Below are 18,493 nucleotides of genomic sequence, written 5' to 3' on the forward strand. Positions count from 1 at the left end.
TTATATAGGGCAGTGAAGAAGTGAGCGTACACCTACCGAGGTGTACACGTGTCCCTAGCCCATACTCCAGTAAAGACTTGTCAGTGAGCTTCCCTAACCCATACTGCTACAGTCTTAGCATGTCCTCGATGGGACAGCGGAATCCCCTGTCACAAGATTTGGAGCATGGCCCACACGTGAAACATACCTGCTGTCAGAAAAAGACGTTCCTTGTCCTTTTCCCCTTTGCTCCAAATCTGGATTCCGGGCGGACATCTCCCTCAACATCCGGCCAGACATATGCGAAGGTTTACTTGGGGAGATCCTCCATCATGTGTTTTATGGGGACTGTTAGCAGTGTTACCTTATGGCTTTGGCCGAGCGTGAGGTCCGCTCGGCCCACGACCTTTTCCCCTGAGCGCCGGAACCCTGATTTCGACAGGGCGCAACCATCAGGCGTATATCGTCTGGTCGGCAGGCCGATCGGACCCATCCCTCCGGGCGTTCGATTCCATCGGCCGGCCGGCCGTCGGGGCGGACCCTGCCCTCTCCGGCCGTCCGGTCGAACCCGACCCTCTCCGGATGGACGTCTGCCACTGTGACTTCCACGTGGCGTTGACTTCACAGGGTGGGGCCCCCCCTGTTCTTACTGCCGGATCAATTCACATGTTAAAAAATAAAATTATAGAAATTTCTTTTTATCAATCATGAAGAGATTTTTGAAGAGAAATTTTATTTTTAAAATTTCCGGAAACAAATTAGAAAGTTTTAATTTGTTGATTGAAACTTGTCTAATTTTTCCTCTCTATGATGTGGTCGGCCATTATAAGATTAATTGAGAAATTTTATTTTATTTTTCTCAATTAAATCATGTCAAGAAAATTAAGAAAATTTTATTGTAATTAAATTTCCTAATTTACCAAGACTAAGGAATATAAAAGAGGGGGTTGGGGTGCCTTCATTAGACACAACCTCTATTATTTTTCTCCCTCTCTTATTCCTTGGTGTGGCCGGCCAACCTCTCTTCCCCTCTTCTTCTTTGTGGTGGTCGAACCTTTCTCTTGGCTTGGAGCTCTTGTGGTGGTCGGATACTACTTGGAGAAGAAGAAGAAGAAGGAGAGAAAGTTTGCATCCCTTGGAGCTTGGTTGGTGTGTTTTTTTTTCTTCCTTGGTGAAGCTTTCTTGTTTTGGCCGAACCTAGCTAGGAGGAGAAGAAGGTGTTTGGTGGTTTCTCATCTTGGAAGATCGTTGCCCACACAACGTCCGAGGTTAGAAGAGGAATACGGTAGAAGATCAAGAGGTCTTTCTAAAAGGTATAACTAGTAATTTTTCTTTCCGCATCATACTAGTTATTTTTGGAAATAATACTAAATACAAGAGGCATACGATTCTAGTGTTTCGAATTTGTTTTCGATATAGTGTTCTTTTGTTTTTCTTTTCCTTGTGATTTGATTGTTCTTTTCAGTTGACCTAAAGTTATTTTAGGAAATTAAATATTAGCTTTCCTTAAAAGGTTTTGTCTAGTCGGTGGTGGTTGCTCCCATATTCGAGAAGGTCATGTGTCTCGCCACGTCAGTACTGGGAACCAATTTTGAAAATTAATATTTATTGAAATTAATAACTTAGGTAATTTGGATCAAACGTGTTAAGTTCTGCAGGAGATCCAAGTCAAAACCTAAAAGAACAAATTGATTAAGTTTTGGATCAAACGTGTTAAGTTCCGCAGGCGATCCAAAATTTAATTTAAAAGAACACATGGTAGCTAGGAAAAGGTTCAGACCTTTGTACAAAATTTTTGTATAGTGGAACCTCTAGGTTTTCCGAGTAGCAACCAACAATTGGTATCAGAGCTAGGGTTTTGCCTCTGTGTATTTGGTATTAGTTTAATTATGCACATGTCATACATAATTTAGGCAGGTTAATAGTAGGATGTGCTAACTTTGTGGATGCAGGATCCAACTATTATGACTTATAGTTATTGTGTGTGTGATTGGACCCTTGGACATGTTAAGGGCATTTTATTGTGTGTGCATGATTGTATTATAAAATACAGCAGGAGCTATATTTAGTTTTATTAGGATTTTATTTTTTGATCTAGTTACATGTACATTCCTTTTATGGAATATAGGATCGATGGATGTAAATTTTATTTTATGTTCGATCTAGTTTACATGTACATTCCTTCGAGGAATATAGGATCGAAAAATGTAAAATTCTATTTATGTCGCGGATCGAATCTTGCAAGGTGTGGAACCTTTTGAGGATCAGAGGCGCAGCGGAACAAGGAGCAAGATGGATGCGACAACTAGACCCGGTGGCGGTGGCCAAAGATAGCAGCAGCTAGGGTTGGCGACACACGGAGGACAGCAATAGATAAAAGCCATAATAGTTGAAAATTAGTTTTTCTATTTATTGCTTTTTATGCTGTGTTGTGTGTGCTTGTTAGTATGCATGCTAAGTAGGCTAGCATAGTCAAAATTCTTCACTTTAAATAACTAAGTGGGAGAGAGATTTATTTTTAAATAAATTCCACGGTCTCCATTACTGGTTTATAAGTGATGCAACAAGCTTGCGCGTTGGCTCTGAGTGCCTTCCTTCATATCGGATGAACTTGTTTGTGGATCACTAGCTTAAACTTCCATTTTGGATGACTATAGGAAGTTAATTAAGAGCGTGTGATCTTCCCCATCGGAAGGGACACAATCTTATTAACGGACTTAGTGTCAAGTAATGGTATACACTTAGACACGTCTAATAGTATCCTCCCCATCGGAGTCACTGCTATTATTTGTGTGACCGAAGAAAACCAACTATTGATTTGTCAAATAAATAAGTTGACAAGATAATAAAATTAAAAACCCCTCTTACAAATGTTTGATTTTGTATACGTCCACACTATCGTGGCATACAAAATTCACGGTGTTTGAGGTAATTTTATTTGTCATAAAGATTTATTGACAAGATAATTAATGGGTAAACCCCTCCTCTTACAAATGTTTAATTTTGTATACGTCCACACTATCGTGGCATGCAAAATTCACGGTATTTGAGGTGTTGGAGAATTTAAATAATATTGTTTGAGGAATCAATGTTATTTTAAATTCAAAAGTTTTGACCAAATATTTGATCAAAGAAAGATCAACTATTAATTTTATTCGTCATAAAGTAAAGTTGACGAGAAATAAAATTAATGGATAAAATCTCTTCTTTGATTTTGTATACGTCCACACTATCGTGGCATACAAAATTCATGGGGATTTTAAGGAATTGATCTTGACCAAATATTTTTGTGATTCTTAGGATTTAAAATGTTTGTCAATTCCCTAGCTGTTATACTATAGAAAAGACTTAGTAGTCCCGATTGTAAAAATTGGAAATAGGACTTGGACATTAAGGTAGTCTGTCTTTTTAGAACTAAAGAACAATATAGGTGTATTTAATTCATTAGTTGAAACATGTTTAGTGGTGTTATCTACCAGAATCTGGAGTGTAGATACAGATGTCATTAATCATGTTGGCAATTCATTGCAGGGTTCTAGGAAACCCGACAACTAAATGAAAATAAAAACACCGTCCACATGGGCACTACTGCAAAAGTGGCAGCTGTTGCAGTGGGAGATGTTTATCCTTTAAATAGGAATAAAATATGGATTATTAGAAATTGTCTTTACGTACTAAGTTTAGAAAGAACCTGATTTCAGTTTCTAAACTATTATAGAATAGATATTGTGTCTATTTTAATAACAAAGCTGTTATCAAGAAAAATAGAGAAGTTATCTATTCTGGTATGTTGGTTGACAATTTATAATCCAATAACTCCCACGATGCAATAAATGGAAATTATAACACATCTTCTAACTTTAAGAGAAGGCAACCTTCGGAAATGAACCAATTATATTTTTGGCATCTAAGGCTAGGTTATATTAACTTGAGCAGGATTCATTGGTAGTTGATGAACTTTTGGGTTCATTGGTAGTGGAAATCTTTCCAACCTACGAGTCTTACTTGGAAGGAAAAATAACCAAGAAGCTTTTAAGTCTAAGGGGTATGGAGCCAAAGATATGTTGGAATTGTTTCATTCTGATTTGTGTGATCCTATGACTATCCAGACAAGAGGTAGTATCGAATATTTCATCTATTTTATAGACAACTATTCAAGATACAAATACATTTACTTAATGTGCCGCAAGACTAAGTACTTTGATTAGTTCAAAGAGTACGAGGCTGATGCGGAGAAACGTCAAAGTAAAAGTATCAAGACACTACGGTAAGATCGTAGTGGCAAGTACCTCTTGGGATAATTTAGGAGTCACTTATCAAAAGTAGGGATTCAATCCCAACTAACTGCACCTGGTACACCCCTACAGAATGGTGTAGAAAAAGGAAGGTATAGGACTCTTATGGAAATAAGTAGATTAATGATGAGTTATTTGGAAAATTACCAAATTCATTTTAAGGATATACTCTGGAAACAGAAGTGAACATAGTACCTTCCAAAGTCAGAACTCTCTACTCATATAGAATTGCTAAATAGACATAAGCCTATTTTGAAACATATTCGGATTTGGGTAGTCCAACACATATGCTGAAGAGAGACAATGATAAGTTGGATAGGAATTCACTTGTTTGTGGGTTATTCTAGAGAAACGAAAGAAGGTTTATAGTCTTAAAAATCAGAAGGTCATTGTTAGCATCAATGACTGATTTTTAGAAAAGGACTATGTAATAAACCACGTGCCCATAAGTAAATTTGTTCTTACAAAAATAATAAAAGACATGTCTAATCTAGTACCAACTGTACAAGATGAGATACCACAAGGAAATTGCAACACGTATCACAAATGATACACAATTGCAGAAAGTGCCTCGTCGTAGTGGGAGAGTTGTTAGGCAACCTTAAAAGATTCATGTTTTGGGAGAGTTTTTGGACTCGATCCCTGGAGGACATGAACCTGATCTCCGAACATATGACGAAGCACTCCAAGATAAAGATGCAGCATCTTGGCAAAGAGTAATGAATAATAGAATTAGAATATATGTATTCTAATAAAATCTGGAAGCTTGTAGAACCACCAAATGGTGTAAAAGCCTTTGGGTGTAAAAAGGTCTATAATAGGAAAAGAGGGATAGACAGGAAGGAAGAAACTTTCAAAGCAAGGCTTGATGAAAAAGGAAACTTTTTCACTGGTAGTCATGCTTAAGTCTATCCGGATTCTTTTATCTATTTGGCAAGTGGATGTCAAGACAGCATTCCTTAATGGAAGTCTTGAAGAAAGCATCCATATAAAGCAACCAGAAGGGTTCATTGCAAAGGGCTAAGAGTATCTTGTGTGCAAGCTCAATCAATCTATGGACTGAGGCAAAGCTTCAAGGTCTTGGAACATCCAGTTTATTAAAGTAATCCAGACTTATGGATTTATTTAGTAACCGGATAAGTCTTGTGTATACAAAAAGTATGATGGAAACGTGGTGGTATTTCTTGTACTATACGTAGATAACATCTTTGGTAGTTGGAAACAATATCAAAATGTTGTCAGAAGTAAGGGTATGGTTGTCCAAACAATTCGATATGAAGGACTTGGGAAAATGTATATATTCTTGGGATCAAAGTAATAAAGGATCACAAGAAAAGAATATTTTACTTATCCCAAGCTTCATATATCGGAAAAAAAAATCCTTGCTCGTTTTAAGCATGCAGAACTCTAAGAAAGTTTTTTTTTACCTTTTAGGCATAGAGTAGCTTTATCTAAAGAGATGTCTCCGAAGACATTAAAGGAGATAAAGGACATGAAGGCAGTTCCTTATGCTTCAGCTGTGGGAAGCCTAATGTATGCAATGCTGTGTACGAGACAGGATATCTATTTTGCCGTGGGCATGGTTAACAGATATCAAAGTAACCCTAGACAAGGACATTAGTCTGCAGTAAAGCATATATTGAAGTACCTTAGAGGCACTAGAAATTATATGCTAGCTTACAAGGCAGTTAATTTGGTCATTGTGGGTTGCACGAATTTTGACTTCCAATTAGATAGGGACAATAATAAGTCAACCTCAGGGTTTTGTGTTTACTTTAGGAGGAAAAGTCATAACTATGGAAGAGTGATAAGCATAGGTGCTTTTCTGGACTCCACCATAGAAGCTGAGTATATGGCAAACCTCTGAGGTAGTCATAAAAGCTGAATGACTCAATAACCTCAAGATAGACTTAGATATGATTTCTGGTTTGTCCAAAGATTATTACAATTTATTGTAATAATATTGGTGCAGTAGCAAACTCGAAGAAATCATAAGTCTATAAGGCAAGTAAACACAATAGAGCGCAAGTACCACCCAATACGAGAAATCGTATAAACGAGGAGAAGTTGTTGCCGCCTAGATTGCATCAGGTGATGACCTATAGATCCTTTCACTAAGGTCCTTAAGGAAAGAGCTTTTGATGGGCATGTTGAAGGGTTGAGAATCAGATGTATTGCAGAAGATACAGCAGCTTAGTCTTTTAGTATAAGTGGGAGATTGTTAGAATGTATACTGAAAGCCTAAGCTTTTGTAAACATTTATTTTGAATAAAGAATCACATTTGGTCAAATTGTCTACATTTGTTTGTAGTTGTTCAATTAATTTATGTTGTAGATAACATAGTATGTGGTGTCACATACAGAAGATGATGTTATCAGTACCTTATAAATTATAAACAGCAGCTCACGACCAAAATGGAAAGGAACAAACCATTGGAAGATCGTAGTGTAATTAGAAATTAGTTTATCTTAACTATATAATCACACTAGTACACTTAGAGTGTATTGAGTAGGACCATTTGAGGTTGTTTCTCTTATACTGACTTTATAAAGAAACAAATACCTCAGTTATTATGGAAGTGTGTGCTCTTAATCCTAATATAATAACAAGTACATATATTTGATATTTATTTCTTTAATTTATCAATGGGTGAGATTTAGTTCGATAAATCAATAAGCCCGATAAGTTGGGAAATGATATCACTTATAGTGTGTGTTGTTGATTATAGAAGGAAACTGTGTCCTAGAGATACTAGGTTGATAATGTCTCCAAGAGGAGCTCATAAGGATTGTCATGTTAAACCCTGCAGGTGGACTTAGTCCGACATGATGATAAGGTAGAGTGGTATTACTCTTGGACTAAGATATTAATTAAATGAGTTGTCAGTAACTCACTTAATTAGTGGACATTCGATATCTTAAACACAGGGAGACTAACACACTCATAATAAGAAGGAGCCCAAAAATGTAATTTGGGATTGGTGCGGTAGTTCAATAATAGTTCTCTAGTGGAATGAATTATTATTGATAAAATTAAGTTATGTGTTCGGGGCGAACACGGGATGCTTAATTTTATCGGGAGACCAAAACCAATTCCTTCTCTCGGTCCCTATCGTAGCCTCTTATTTATAGAGTACTATACCCACCTATACCCACCTTCTATACCCACCTAAAGGGGGTCGGCCAAGCTAGCTTGGGAATCAAGCTAGGGCCGGCCTAAGCTTGGTTTATGGGTGGCCGGCCCTAGCTTGAACCCAAGCTAGAGGGCCCGGCCATAATAAAATTAAAAAGAATTTTAATTTTAATTTTTATTATGTGGAAGATATAATTTATTAAAGAGAATTAAAATTAAAATATCTCTCTTAAAAAGGTCTACAAAAGATTAAAGAAAGAGATTAGATCTCTTTCCTTATTTGTAAATTGGAAAGATATTTTATTTTCTCTTTGAAAATTATTCACATGTTAAAAAATTAAAATTATAGAAATTTCTTTTTATCAACCATTAAGGGATTTTTGAAGAGAAATTTTATTTTTAAAATTTCCGGAAACAAATTAGGAAGTTTTAATTTGTTGATTGAAACTTGTCTAATTTTTCCTCTCTATGATGTCGCCGACGATTATAAGATTAATTGGGAAATTTTATTTTATTTTTCTCAATTAAATCATGTCAAGAAAATTAAGAAAATTTTATTGTAATTAAATTTCCTAATTTACCAAGACTAAGGAATATAAAAGAGGGGGTTGGGGTGCCTTCATTAGACACAACCTCTATTATTTTTCTCCCTCTCTTATTCCTTGGTGTGGCCGGCCAACCTCTCTTCCCCTCTTCTTCTTTGTGGTGGCCGAACCTTTCTCTTGGCTTGGAGCTCTTGTGGTGGCCGAATACTACTTGGAGAAGAAGAAGAAGAATGAGAGAAAGTTTGCATCCCTTGGAGCTTGGTTGGTGTGTTTTTTTTCTTCCTTGGTGAAGCTTTCTTGTTTTGGCCGAACCTAGCTAGGAGGAGAAGAAGGTGTTTGGTGGTTTCTCATCTTGGAAGATCGTTGCCCACACAACGTCCGAGGTTAGAAGAGGAATACGGTAGAAGATCAAGAGGTCTTTCTAAAAGGTATAACTAGTAATTTTTCTTTCCGCATCATACTAGTTATTTTTGGAAATAATACTAAATACAAGAGGCATACGATTCTAGTGTTTCGAATTTGTTTTCGATATAGTGTTCTTTTGTTTTTCTTTTCCTTGTGATTTGATTGTTCTTTTCAGTTGACCTAAAGTTATTTTAGGAAATTAAATATTAGCTTTCCTTAAAAGGTTTTGTCTAGTCGGTGGTGGTTGCTCCCATATCCAAGAAGGTCATGTGCCTCGCCACGTCAGTACTGGGAACCAATTTTGGAAATTAATATTTAATGAAATTAATAACTTAGGTGATTTGGATCAAACGTGTTAAGTTCCGCAGGAGATCCAAGTCAAAACCTAAAAGAACAAATAGATTAAGTTTTGGATCAAACGTGTTAAGTTCCGCAGGCGATCCAAAATTTAATTTAAAAGAACACATGGTAGCTAGGAAAAGGTTCAGACCTTTGTACAAAATTTTTGTACAGTGGAACCTCTATGTTTTTCGAGTAGCAACCAATAGGTTCAAGAGATGAATAATCGTTTTTCAAAATCAAGTACAGAGGTACTTTCATTACTTGCTTATCCAAAAGACTCTTTTTCTTAATTTGACATTGGTAAGCTATTCCGACTTGCTAAATTTTATCCGAAGGACATTTCATTGACTGATCGTGTAATACTTGAGGGCTAACTTGAGACTTACATTCAAAATGTATTAGGTGAATTTTCTATGATTGAAGATAAAGGAAGTCTTGCTAAGAAGATGATTGAAATTGGTAAGAATATAGTTTTTTCATTGATATATTGTTTGATCGAGTTAGCATTAATTTTACGAGTTGTAACTGCTTCTGTTGAAAGATTTTTTTTGCAATGAAAATTATCAAGACTAATTCGCATAACAGGATGGGGGATAAGTGAATGAATGACAGCTTGATAGTATACATTGAGAAAAATATTTTTGTCAGAATTGAAAATAAATAAATTTTATAATTAACAGATGAACACTCACATGATACAGTTATCTCCTCTTATTTGTTTGTCCAAATTTACTACTAATAGTTCAAGCGTTAAGAAATAATTATTTTATTTGTATGGACATATTTTTATATTTGTATCATTATATTTATCAATTCAATATTTTTATTTTTATATATCTATTTCATAGTAAAAAATATTTTTTTAGTTCATTTACTTTAGCACCCCATTAAATTTTTATTTGGATTCGTCGTCACTGTCACTACTCATTCTATTATTAATGTATTGTAAAGAATAATGACATGTCTTATGCTTACAAAGTAATAAAACTTATATGCTTTATATTAGATATATATAAATTAATTATACATTTAAAAAAAATAAATTGTAAATTTATATTTGATTGATATGTTAAAATTATGTTTTAATCTTCGGGCCTAATTTAGTAATTTTGAATAAAAATTTTAAAATGAAAGACAAGGGTGTATTGGTAATTTCCGGTACCTGGATTCGCTTTTCCCAGCGTAAGGTTGTATAAGTAGCACTATCCTTTCTTCCTCTTCTCGTCACCGATCCTTCGCAATGGCGTCCTACTTCAGGGAGGCCACCGGCATCCCCGGCCCCAGCGGCTTCGGATCCGCCACCACCGCCGAGCAGGTCACCGAAGGCATCGACGCCTCCGGACTCACCGTCATCATCACCGGTACCGTCTGCTTCCTTCTCACTTTACATGTGTTCTTCAATCGTCTGCAAGCTTAAATCTGCCCAAGGAATAGAAAGAGAATTTATATTGGCGTGTTCTTCTGCGAAGATCTGATTTGTTTCTTAGTTCATCTTGGTATGGAACTCGTGGAGATGAATTTCTTTCCTTCTCACATGGTTTTCTGCGAAGATATGAATTGTTTCGCACTTCATCGTGGTGTCGAGCTCATGGCGATGAACTGGGAGTTGGGTAGTTTCTGCTACCTTTTCACTTGTCTTCTTCACTCGTCCGCGCAAATTAACCTTGCCCTAAATCTGGTGAAATCGCAAAAACGACTTGGATCAGTGGTTGTTTCTACAATTTTTACCCCGTAACTTTGTTTTCTGCGAAGATCTGTGTTGTTTCCCACTTAATCATGGTGTGGAACTCATGGTGATGACTAGATAGCCTCCGGAATCGAACTGCAACTGAAATTTATCCAAAAGAAAAACTAAATTTCAACATGAACTTCAACATGGTAAAGGAGAAGCAGAAACTTTTTTTTTCTTTCAAATTTCTCCCCTTTTTTGTTTCTAGTTTCTCTTTCTTTGGAGGATCTGAAAAAAAAAGGGACCTTTAGTGTTTGCTTATTCACTGCTTATTTAATAACAAGTGACTTGAGTAGCTGGATCTATTAGAAGTATGAGTTTCTTCTTCTTTTAGATCACCCAACAGTTTTGCTATGTTTAACATGTTGAAAAGATCTTTGTCTGCTCATTTGACGAAGGATTAATCAGATGATACCATGCAAAAACAAAGATTTTTATAAGCACAGTTTTGAATAATTTAATCTTGTCATAGAAGTGAGAATCTGTTTGCCATTCAGGGGGAAATAGTGGGATTGGAGCAGAGGCTGCAAGGGTGCTGGCCCTGAGAGGAGCTCATGTCATCATCGGCGCTAGGAACATAGAGTCAGCTAATGGTGTCAAACAGAGTATTCTGGAAAGCATCCCATCTGCTAGAGTTGAGATCATACCAATCGAGCTTAGCTCACTCAAATCTGTTCGAGCCTTTGCTGACAAATTCCTTGAAATGGATCTACCTCTTAACATCTTGATGTAATTGGTCTTTGGTGCTCAATTGCTGCATTCTTTGTCAATATGTTATGTTAGGGGCAAAAACTTACATCTTCAATTTGATTTCAGAAACAATGCGGGTATCATGTACTGTCCTTTCCAACTTTCGGAGGACGGAATAGAGATGCAGTTCGCTACAAACCATGTCGGTATGCATCTTTGCCTTCTCAAAACAATTTCCTGTTCTAATCCAAGAGAGAATTTTACTTCAGTCTCTCATGTTTCAATCATGTACCATGTAGTATGACTTCCTTTTTTATTTTAGGTCACTTTTACCTGACAAAGCTTCTACTTGATAAGCTGAAAACCACAGCAGAGAAGACAGGAATTGAGGGTCGTATCGTGAATCTATCGTCTGAGGCTCACATGACACCCTATAGGGGTGGAATACGGTTCGACAAAATCAACGACAAGGATTTGTAAGTCACTAATAACATAGATAAGGAAAATTACCATCACAAAAGAGAATGTTTGATCAACAAAAGCAATTATTTCTTCTATTTAACTGATTGAGAGATCTATTTCTGTTTTGCCTTTCAGTTACAATGACAAATTGGCTTATGGTCAGTCCAAGTTGGCCAACATATTGCACGCCAACGAACTTGCTAGGCGCTTAAAGGTACTGCAATACCATCCAAAGAAGATAACAAACAAAACCAAGAGTGAATCTCGAGAATCATCTTGTTTGTCCTCAATTTGCAACATGTAACAGGAAGAAGGCGCGAACGTTACAGCAAATTCACTTCATCCCGGTCTGATTAAGACAAACTTAGGGAGGCACGCAACTGTTGCTGTCGGTAGAATCTATAAACCTAACTCTGCAGTGAAAAGCTTTAAAGGTTAAACTTAACACTAGGAAGTTCTTTTGCTTGCAGCTGCACTGAGAGCTGCAACATGTGTCTTGTGGAAGAGTATTCCTCAGGTAATCTTGCTATATAAATGATAGTATTTATGTTAAATAGAGCACTATGTCTACTCATCGAGTGAACTTTATATTGTACCGCATGTCAAACGAATCATTTGAATACAAGGTTTGAGCATTGACATTATGTATTTTAATTTTAGGGAGCGGCGACTACATGCTATGTTGCACTTCATCCGAATGTGAAGGGAGTCAGTGGAAAGTACTTTGCTGATTGCAATGAGTCAAAGACGACATCAAATGGCACAGATGAACTGTTAGGAACAAAGCTTTGGGACTTCACTGAAAATCTAGTCAGTGCTATATGATTTCTATATCTCAAGTTGAATCTTGTTACTCTCACTTGGTGCTATCGTGTAGTGTGGATCTTGTTGTCGTGCGATATGTATGTCTTCTTTTAGATTTGCAACTCTCGGTTTGTGTTGGTTGTGTATTATTAATAACGACTGTGAGTTATGTATTACCAAACTTATTCTAATAAATTATCTTTATTATCTAAACAAAGCCTCAATTTTAGCAATTGTTAACCCTTGTGTGATCCAACTATATATTGGATTAACTAAGTACCATATTTAGTTTGTCGATTTCCAAATAATCTATTATTGTCAAGGCATAATATTATGACGGAGCTTGTTTTCCTCTTTTGACAAGCCATGCTATTTGTTGAGTGAGTCATAGCTCTCCTACTATCGTTGGCAAAAAACGGAGCTTTTACTCTGGGATGATTTCATACACTCTCGAAGGAGTAAATCACGGAGGCTTATTTGGTTTTAGATGAGTGGCTTTCTTAGACAGAGAGCACTAGATAATCCAAAGTCGTATTTGTACTTATTGGGAATCAAATCATGTTTCACTGGTGGGATACCCTATCCGAGTACAAACTCGGCTACACCCGTAGGGGCCATAACTCTCCTACTACAAAACGTATGAATAGTTGGCATGATATTATCATGAAGCTCATTTTCCTCTTTTGACGAGTCATGCTATTTGTAGAGCGAGCCATAGCTCTCCTACTACAAACCTAAGAAGGGTTGGCATGATACTATCACGGAGCTTGTTTTCCTTTTTGACAAACCATGCTATTTGTCGAGCTAGCAATAGCTCTCCTACCACAAACTTATGAAGGGTCAGCATGATATTATCGTGGAGCTCATTTTCCTCTTTCGACTAACCATGCTATTAGTAGAGTGAGTCATAGCTCTCCTACTACAAACCTATGAACGGTCGACGACAAAAGTGATAAAAGTGTAGTCCAATAAAAAATGAATTATGTATTCTTCACTTGACATTACTCGTAGAATGGAAGAAACTAAGGAGAAAAAAAAAGGACTTACATAATTATATGTGGCCATCTCATTACATAAATGTTTTAAAAAATAAAAACATTGCAAACTTCACTCCAAACAAAGAAAAAAAAATATAGAAAGAGTAAGACATACAACATAACATCACCAACATATAACCCTTAGAACTCATACAAGCCTCTTCCGTTACTTAGAGTTAACTAGTTCTTCACTAAATTCCCAGAGCTTCTTTGCTAATGCTTCATCTCTGGCCATCTTGGTCGGCTTCTCCAAGTTATTGTCCGCAAAATACTTCCCGCTCACTCCCTTCAAACTCGGATGCAGTGCCACATAGCATGTTGTCGATGCTCCTTGGGGAATGGTCTTCCACAAGACGAAAGTGAGAGCCCTCAAAATAACTGCAAGCAAAATAAAAGAATTTCACAATTATGAGTTCAAAAGTTATCGTCGCTTTTGGCGTAGATTAACCATTAGTTTCAAGAAGTGGCATACCTATGAAGCACGCGGCATGTCTCCCCAAGTTTGTTTTGATCAAACCAGGATGAACTGAATTCGCAGTCACATTCACGCCTTCTTCCTGTTAACAATGAGAATTTTTCATGAGATATGGTTCTCTCATCTATGTTTTTTTCGACGATGTAGAAGTACCTTCAAACGACGCGCAAGCTCATTGGAGTGCAAGATGTTGGCCAATTTCGACTGCCCGTAAGCCGACATATCATTGTATCTGAAAAACAAGATCAAACCCATAAAGAATTGCCTTGGAGAATTTCCTTTTTGCTAAACTGATAATGGTTGACTTACGCCTTCTTGTCGTTGAGTTTGTCGAATATGATTCCTTCTTTATAAGGCCCGATGTGAGCTACCGAGGATAGATTCACTATGCGGCCCTCGATCCCTGTCTTCTCAGCTGTGGTTTTTATCTTCTCAAGCAGAAGATTTGTCAGCAGAAAGTGGCCTGAGATTAGAAGCAACATATGTTAAAATTCACAATCCTGATGAACATCTGAGTCAAGAATGTTAACATAAGATGAACAAAAATACCGAGATGGTTCGTGGCGAATTGCATCTCAACTCCATCCTCCGAGAGCTGGAAAGGGCAGTACATCACACCAGCGTTGTTGCTGAAGATTTGAGAAGCATGAGAACACTCAATCCACGAGAAGCATGTAGTTTGTTGGTCAGTTACTTACATCAAGATGTTGAGAGGAAGATTCATGGCGAGGAATTTGTCGGCGAAGGCCCGGACAGACTTGAGTGAGCTCAGCTCGATCTGGATGATGTCGATTCTGGCAGAGGGAATGCTCGAGAGGATGTTCTGCTTCACGGTGTTGGCAGCTTCCAAGTTCCTCGCGCCGATGATGACATGGGCTCCTCTGAGGGCCAAAACCCTCGCCGTCTCTGCTCCGATCCCACTGCTTCCGCCTGCTCCGCATAAAGATCAAATTTTTAGGGTTAATCGAGTTCCTCAAGAAGAGGGGAAAGCGGGGAAAGGGGGGAAAGGTACCGGTGATGATGACGGTGAGGCGAGAGGCGTCGACGCCCTCGGTGACCTGCTCGGCGGTGTTGCCGGATCCGAATCCGCTAGGGCCCTTGATGCCGGTGGCTTCCCTCCAGTATCCCATGGAGGCGGAGTAGACTTTCAGCAAAGGAGTAGAAGAGAGAGGAGGAGAGGAGGAATCCGGCGACGGAGGTAGAGGAGGAAGAAGGAGACGATGGTCTTTATAGCGGCTGTCGCGTCCTCGGCAATGGATCGATCGACGTGGCTGGGTCCGCCGTTGCTTCCGTGCCAAGCATTCGCGATTCGCGCGAAGATTGACGTGAAGCAGCGAGGAACAACGCCGGGGTCAACACGACGACAGGGTGGCAGCTTTGGTGGAAGGTAAGTCAACAGCGGCGGCTAAATATCTTACTCCAACGAAAGGAGGAAGAAACACCGTAACGGCGGCCATGCGACCTTCTAGAATATGGATGCTTCGAACATTGGATCTTTCTAGAAATTTACATTAATACAAAATTAAATTTATATTTATAGGAAAAATAATCTCAACAACATCTTTAAAATATAAATTAAATATATAGGGCTAAAAATTAAAGACAGAACGAAAAGAGAAAAAAAAAAGGCATCCCATGTTTAACAATTTTCAAATGAGTGCTCGTTTTATAAAAATCATCTAATGAATGTTTTACTATAAAGTTTTCCTTACTAATAGTTACAACTACAAAATAATTGGTATATTTGTTAGCTTACTTTTCATTACTATAGTTACAACTATAGAAAAATTGCTATAATATGTAATACTTATTCTATAATCGTTATCTTACTATTGTATCATGCAAAAGGTTAAATCCCATGTAATTTAAAGGGAGTAAAATTATGTAAGCCTGAACTTTTTGAACCGGTTTAAAAAATATTTAATTCATATTTAAAATTATCAAATTATTACTGAACTCAAATATGTTCAACATTTTTCGAATCAAATCTGAACCTATATTATTTTTTAAAAAAATATTTTGATATAAATTATATGATAGAATATCCTTTTGATTTTGTTTGAAAAAAGTTGGATGATTTGTTAAATATTGAATTACCTTTTAATTTGTAGGGTTAATAACTTTAAGCCCCCCTAAATTTTATAGCAAGTTGTATTTTACCCCCCTCTATTTAAAAAACTACACTCAACCCTCCTTTGACATCAAGTAAAAAGGAAAAAAACGTAAATGACTAAAATAACTCTAACCTAAATCAGACTTCTAGAAAAAAAATGAAAAATAAAAATAAAAAAATTCCACAAGACCATTGAAAGCTTAACCTTAACCAAATCTGATTTATATATATGCCCAAAATTTTACTTATTCCTAGAAAAAGTATCCTCACAAAATTCATACATGCACCAGTATAAACAACAAAAAGACAGCAACTCTGAAAGGAATAATCAATCAAAAACTCATTTTATCAAATAAAAAAAGCCAAAGTTCTAAATTAATAAATCAAAATTAAATGAAGATGGAACAAAATTTATCATTAAAAATTAAAATGAAGACCCTTTGACGATTTAAAAAAAAATCATCCTTTTAACTTTTGTCCAAAAGTAAATTTTCATTTCAAAACAGCTAAAAATACTTTTCGTTTCAAGAGGGTGCTGTTTTGAAATGAAAATTTACTTTTGGGCAAAAATTAAAAGAGTGATTTTTTTGTAAATCATAAATGGTCGTTATTTTGATTTTTAATGATAAATTTTGTTCTATCTTTATTTAATTTTGATTTATTAATTTAGAATTCAGAGTTACTATTTTTCTGTTGTTTATGCTAGTACATATATGAATTTTCTGAGGATATTTTTTTAGGACAAGTGAAATTTTGGACTTATATATAAATCAGGTTGGGTTAAGGTTAAACTTTCAACGATTTTGTGAGATTTTTTTACTTTTATTTTCAATTTTTTCTAGAAGTCTGATTTAAGTTAGGGTTATTTTGGTCATTTATGTTTTTTTTTTCCTTTTTACTTCATGTCAAAGGGGGATTGAGTGTAGTTTTTTAAATAGAAGGGGACAAAATGTAACTTACTATAAAATTCAAGGGGGCTAGTTATTAATCCTAATTTTTATTAGTCATGAAAAAAATAAATAATGTATGCTCTATATTTCATTCAGAAAATATTCTTTTATTTTAATACTATTATATTTTATCTTAAATTAGAATAAAATTATAATGATTTAATAATATATCAAAATGTTTTTAAAATTATTTTAATTTAAGTAAAATTACTCTAACATCATTATAATTATGGATTAAAGTGTGGCGGGGAAGTCACTGGTGGGGAAGTCACCAGAGACGGTGAAATTTATTATTCCAACGAAAGGGGGAAGAAACTTAACCTAACGCCGTAACGACGGCCATGCGACCTTCCAGAAGGATGGATGCATATTGGATCTTTCTATAAGTTTACTTTAATAAAAATTAAAATTAAAATTAAATTAAATTAAATTTTAAGAATAAAAAATCTCCTAAAAATTAAAATAATTCGTGGAATCTCAATAATTGCTTCGTGTACCAAGTGGTGTTTGTTTTTTATTTTTATTATTCTAATAGCCATGGCTAGCTGTTAAAGATAAAAATTATATTAATTTGTAATTATTACCATTTGTAACTGGAATATACTTATTAATTTTTATAACTATTTTAAAGTGATTTTAATAAAATTTAAATTAATTTGATAAAAATATTTTGATATAATAATAATTAGAATTTAAAATTTATAATTCAAGGTTTTAGAATTTAATATTTAATAAAGTATATATATCCTAACCTGCTACATCAACTACATAATAAACTAAGGAGTATTTTAAGAATAAAACATCTGCCCTCTTATAATTGGACTTCTTTAAAATAAAAAAATAAAAAATATCTATGGCTAAAAATTATCCCATATTGAAAAAATTACAATAATTTAACAAAAAATTATGTAACATGATCCTGTCCGAAAACTGAATCAAGAGACGCTGGGCACGTGGCGCTCTCCGAGTCGTTGACGTGGATCTCCGACCAGTCGTACGGTCCTCCTGCGAACCTGCAAGGAAGTCGGGCCGGGAAGAGGTTCCCGGCGACGACCCTCCGACGCTCAAGTCAAGCAAAGCTCAACAAGAAAGTGGCTCCAAGAATCGTAGGATGCGTACCTCCGGTGAAGGATGAGGGCCTTTATATAGGGCTGTGGAGAAGCAGGTGCACACATACCGAGGTGTACACGTGTCCTCAACCCATACCCCAGGAAAGGCCTGTCAGTGAGCTTACCTAACCCCGTACTGCTACAGTCCAAGCACGTCTTCGATGGGACAACGGAACCCCCTGTCATAAGGTTTGGAGTACGGCCTAGTTTTAGAGCATGACAACTGTCAGAAGATGTTCATTGTCCTTCTCTCTCTACTCCATGCCGGGGCGTCCGGCCGGCCGGCACTCACCTCCCGTCCGGACGGCCGACACTCACATCACGTCCGACCCTCCATATGCACTAGTATGCTTGGGAGACCCTCGATAATGTGCTATGTGGGAACTGTTCGCAGTATGCTACCTTATGTCTTCGACCGAGCGTGC

At 36.5% G+C, this 18,493-nt stretch overlaps 2 protein-coding genes across 2 annotated transcripts; one reads left to right on the forward strand and one right to left on the reverse strand.

Annotated features, from left to right (window-relative positions):
* Nucleotides 1-9,909: 9,909 nt before the first annotated feature.
* On the forward strand, nucleotides 9,910-12,601 carry LOC122052181 (short-chain dehydrogenase TIC 32 B, chloroplastic-like). The gene is made up of 8 exons (XM_042613587.1): nucleotides 9,910-10,060; nucleotides 10,926-11,157; nucleotides 11,245-11,324; nucleotides 11,441-11,594; nucleotides 11,716-11,794; nucleotides 11,888-11,972; nucleotides 12,051-12,097; nucleotides 12,241-12,601. Exons 1-8 carry the CDS (start codon nucleotides 9,940-9,942, stop codon nucleotides 12,403-12,405), a joined length of 963 nt encoding a protein of 320 aa, XP_042469521.1. The 5' UTR covers nucleotides 9,910-9,939; the 3' UTR covers nucleotides 12,406-12,601.
* Nucleotides 12,602-13,407: 806 nt separating this feature from the next.
* LOC122052182 (short-chain dehydrogenase TIC 32 B, chloroplastic-like) lies at nucleotides 13,408-15,264 on the reverse strand. The gene is made up of 7 exons (XM_042613588.1): nucleotides 14,909-15,264; nucleotides 14,595-14,826; nucleotides 14,446-14,525; nucleotides 14,206-14,359; nucleotides 14,050-14,128; nucleotides 13,894-13,978; nucleotides 13,408-13,799 (listed from the first exon to the last, which is right to left on the reverse strand). The coding sequence occupies exons 1-7, from the start codon at nucleotides 15,024-15,026 to the stop codon at nucleotides 13,588-13,590; spliced, it is 960 nt and encodes a 319-aa protein (XP_042469522.1). The 5' UTR covers nucleotides 15,027-15,264; the 3' UTR covers nucleotides 13,408-13,587.
* Nucleotides 15,265-18,493: the final 3,229 nt, after the last annotated feature.

Source organism: Zingiber officinale, chromosome 3A (genome assembly GCF_018446385.1).
Source record: "Zingiber officinale cultivar Zhangliang chromosome 3A, Zo_v1.1, whole genome shotgun sequence".
NCBI classification, from domain to species: domain Eukaryota; kingdom Viridiplantae; phylum Streptophyta; class Magnoliopsida; order Zingiberales; family Zingiberaceae; genus Zingiber; species Zingiber officinale.

Coding starts and splice junctions, on each gene's coding strand:
- LOC122052181 (XM_042613587.1), top strand. CDS start 9,940: ATGGCGTCCTACTTCAGGGAGGCCACCGGCATCCCCGGCCCCAGCGGC. Junction 10,061..10,925: donor ACTCACCGTCATCATCACCG/GTACCGTCTGCT, acceptor TTTGCCATTCAG/GGGGAAATAGTGGGATTGGA. Junction 11,973..12,050: donor GCACGCAACTGTTGCTGTCG/GTAGAATCTATA, acceptor TTTTGCTTGCAG/CTGCACTGAGAGCTGCAACA.
- LOC122052182 (XM_042613588.1), bottom strand. CDS start 15,026: ATGGGATACTGGAGGGAAGCCACCGGCATCAAGGGCCCTAGCGGATTC. Junction 14,360..14,445: donor ATTCGCCACGAACCATCTCG/GTATTTTTGTTC, acceptor TTCTAATCTCAG/GCCACTTTCTGCTGACAAAT. Junction 14,129..14,205: donor AAACTCAACGACAAGAAGGC/GTAAGTCAACCA, acceptor CTTGTTTTTCAG/ATACAATGATATGTCGGCTT.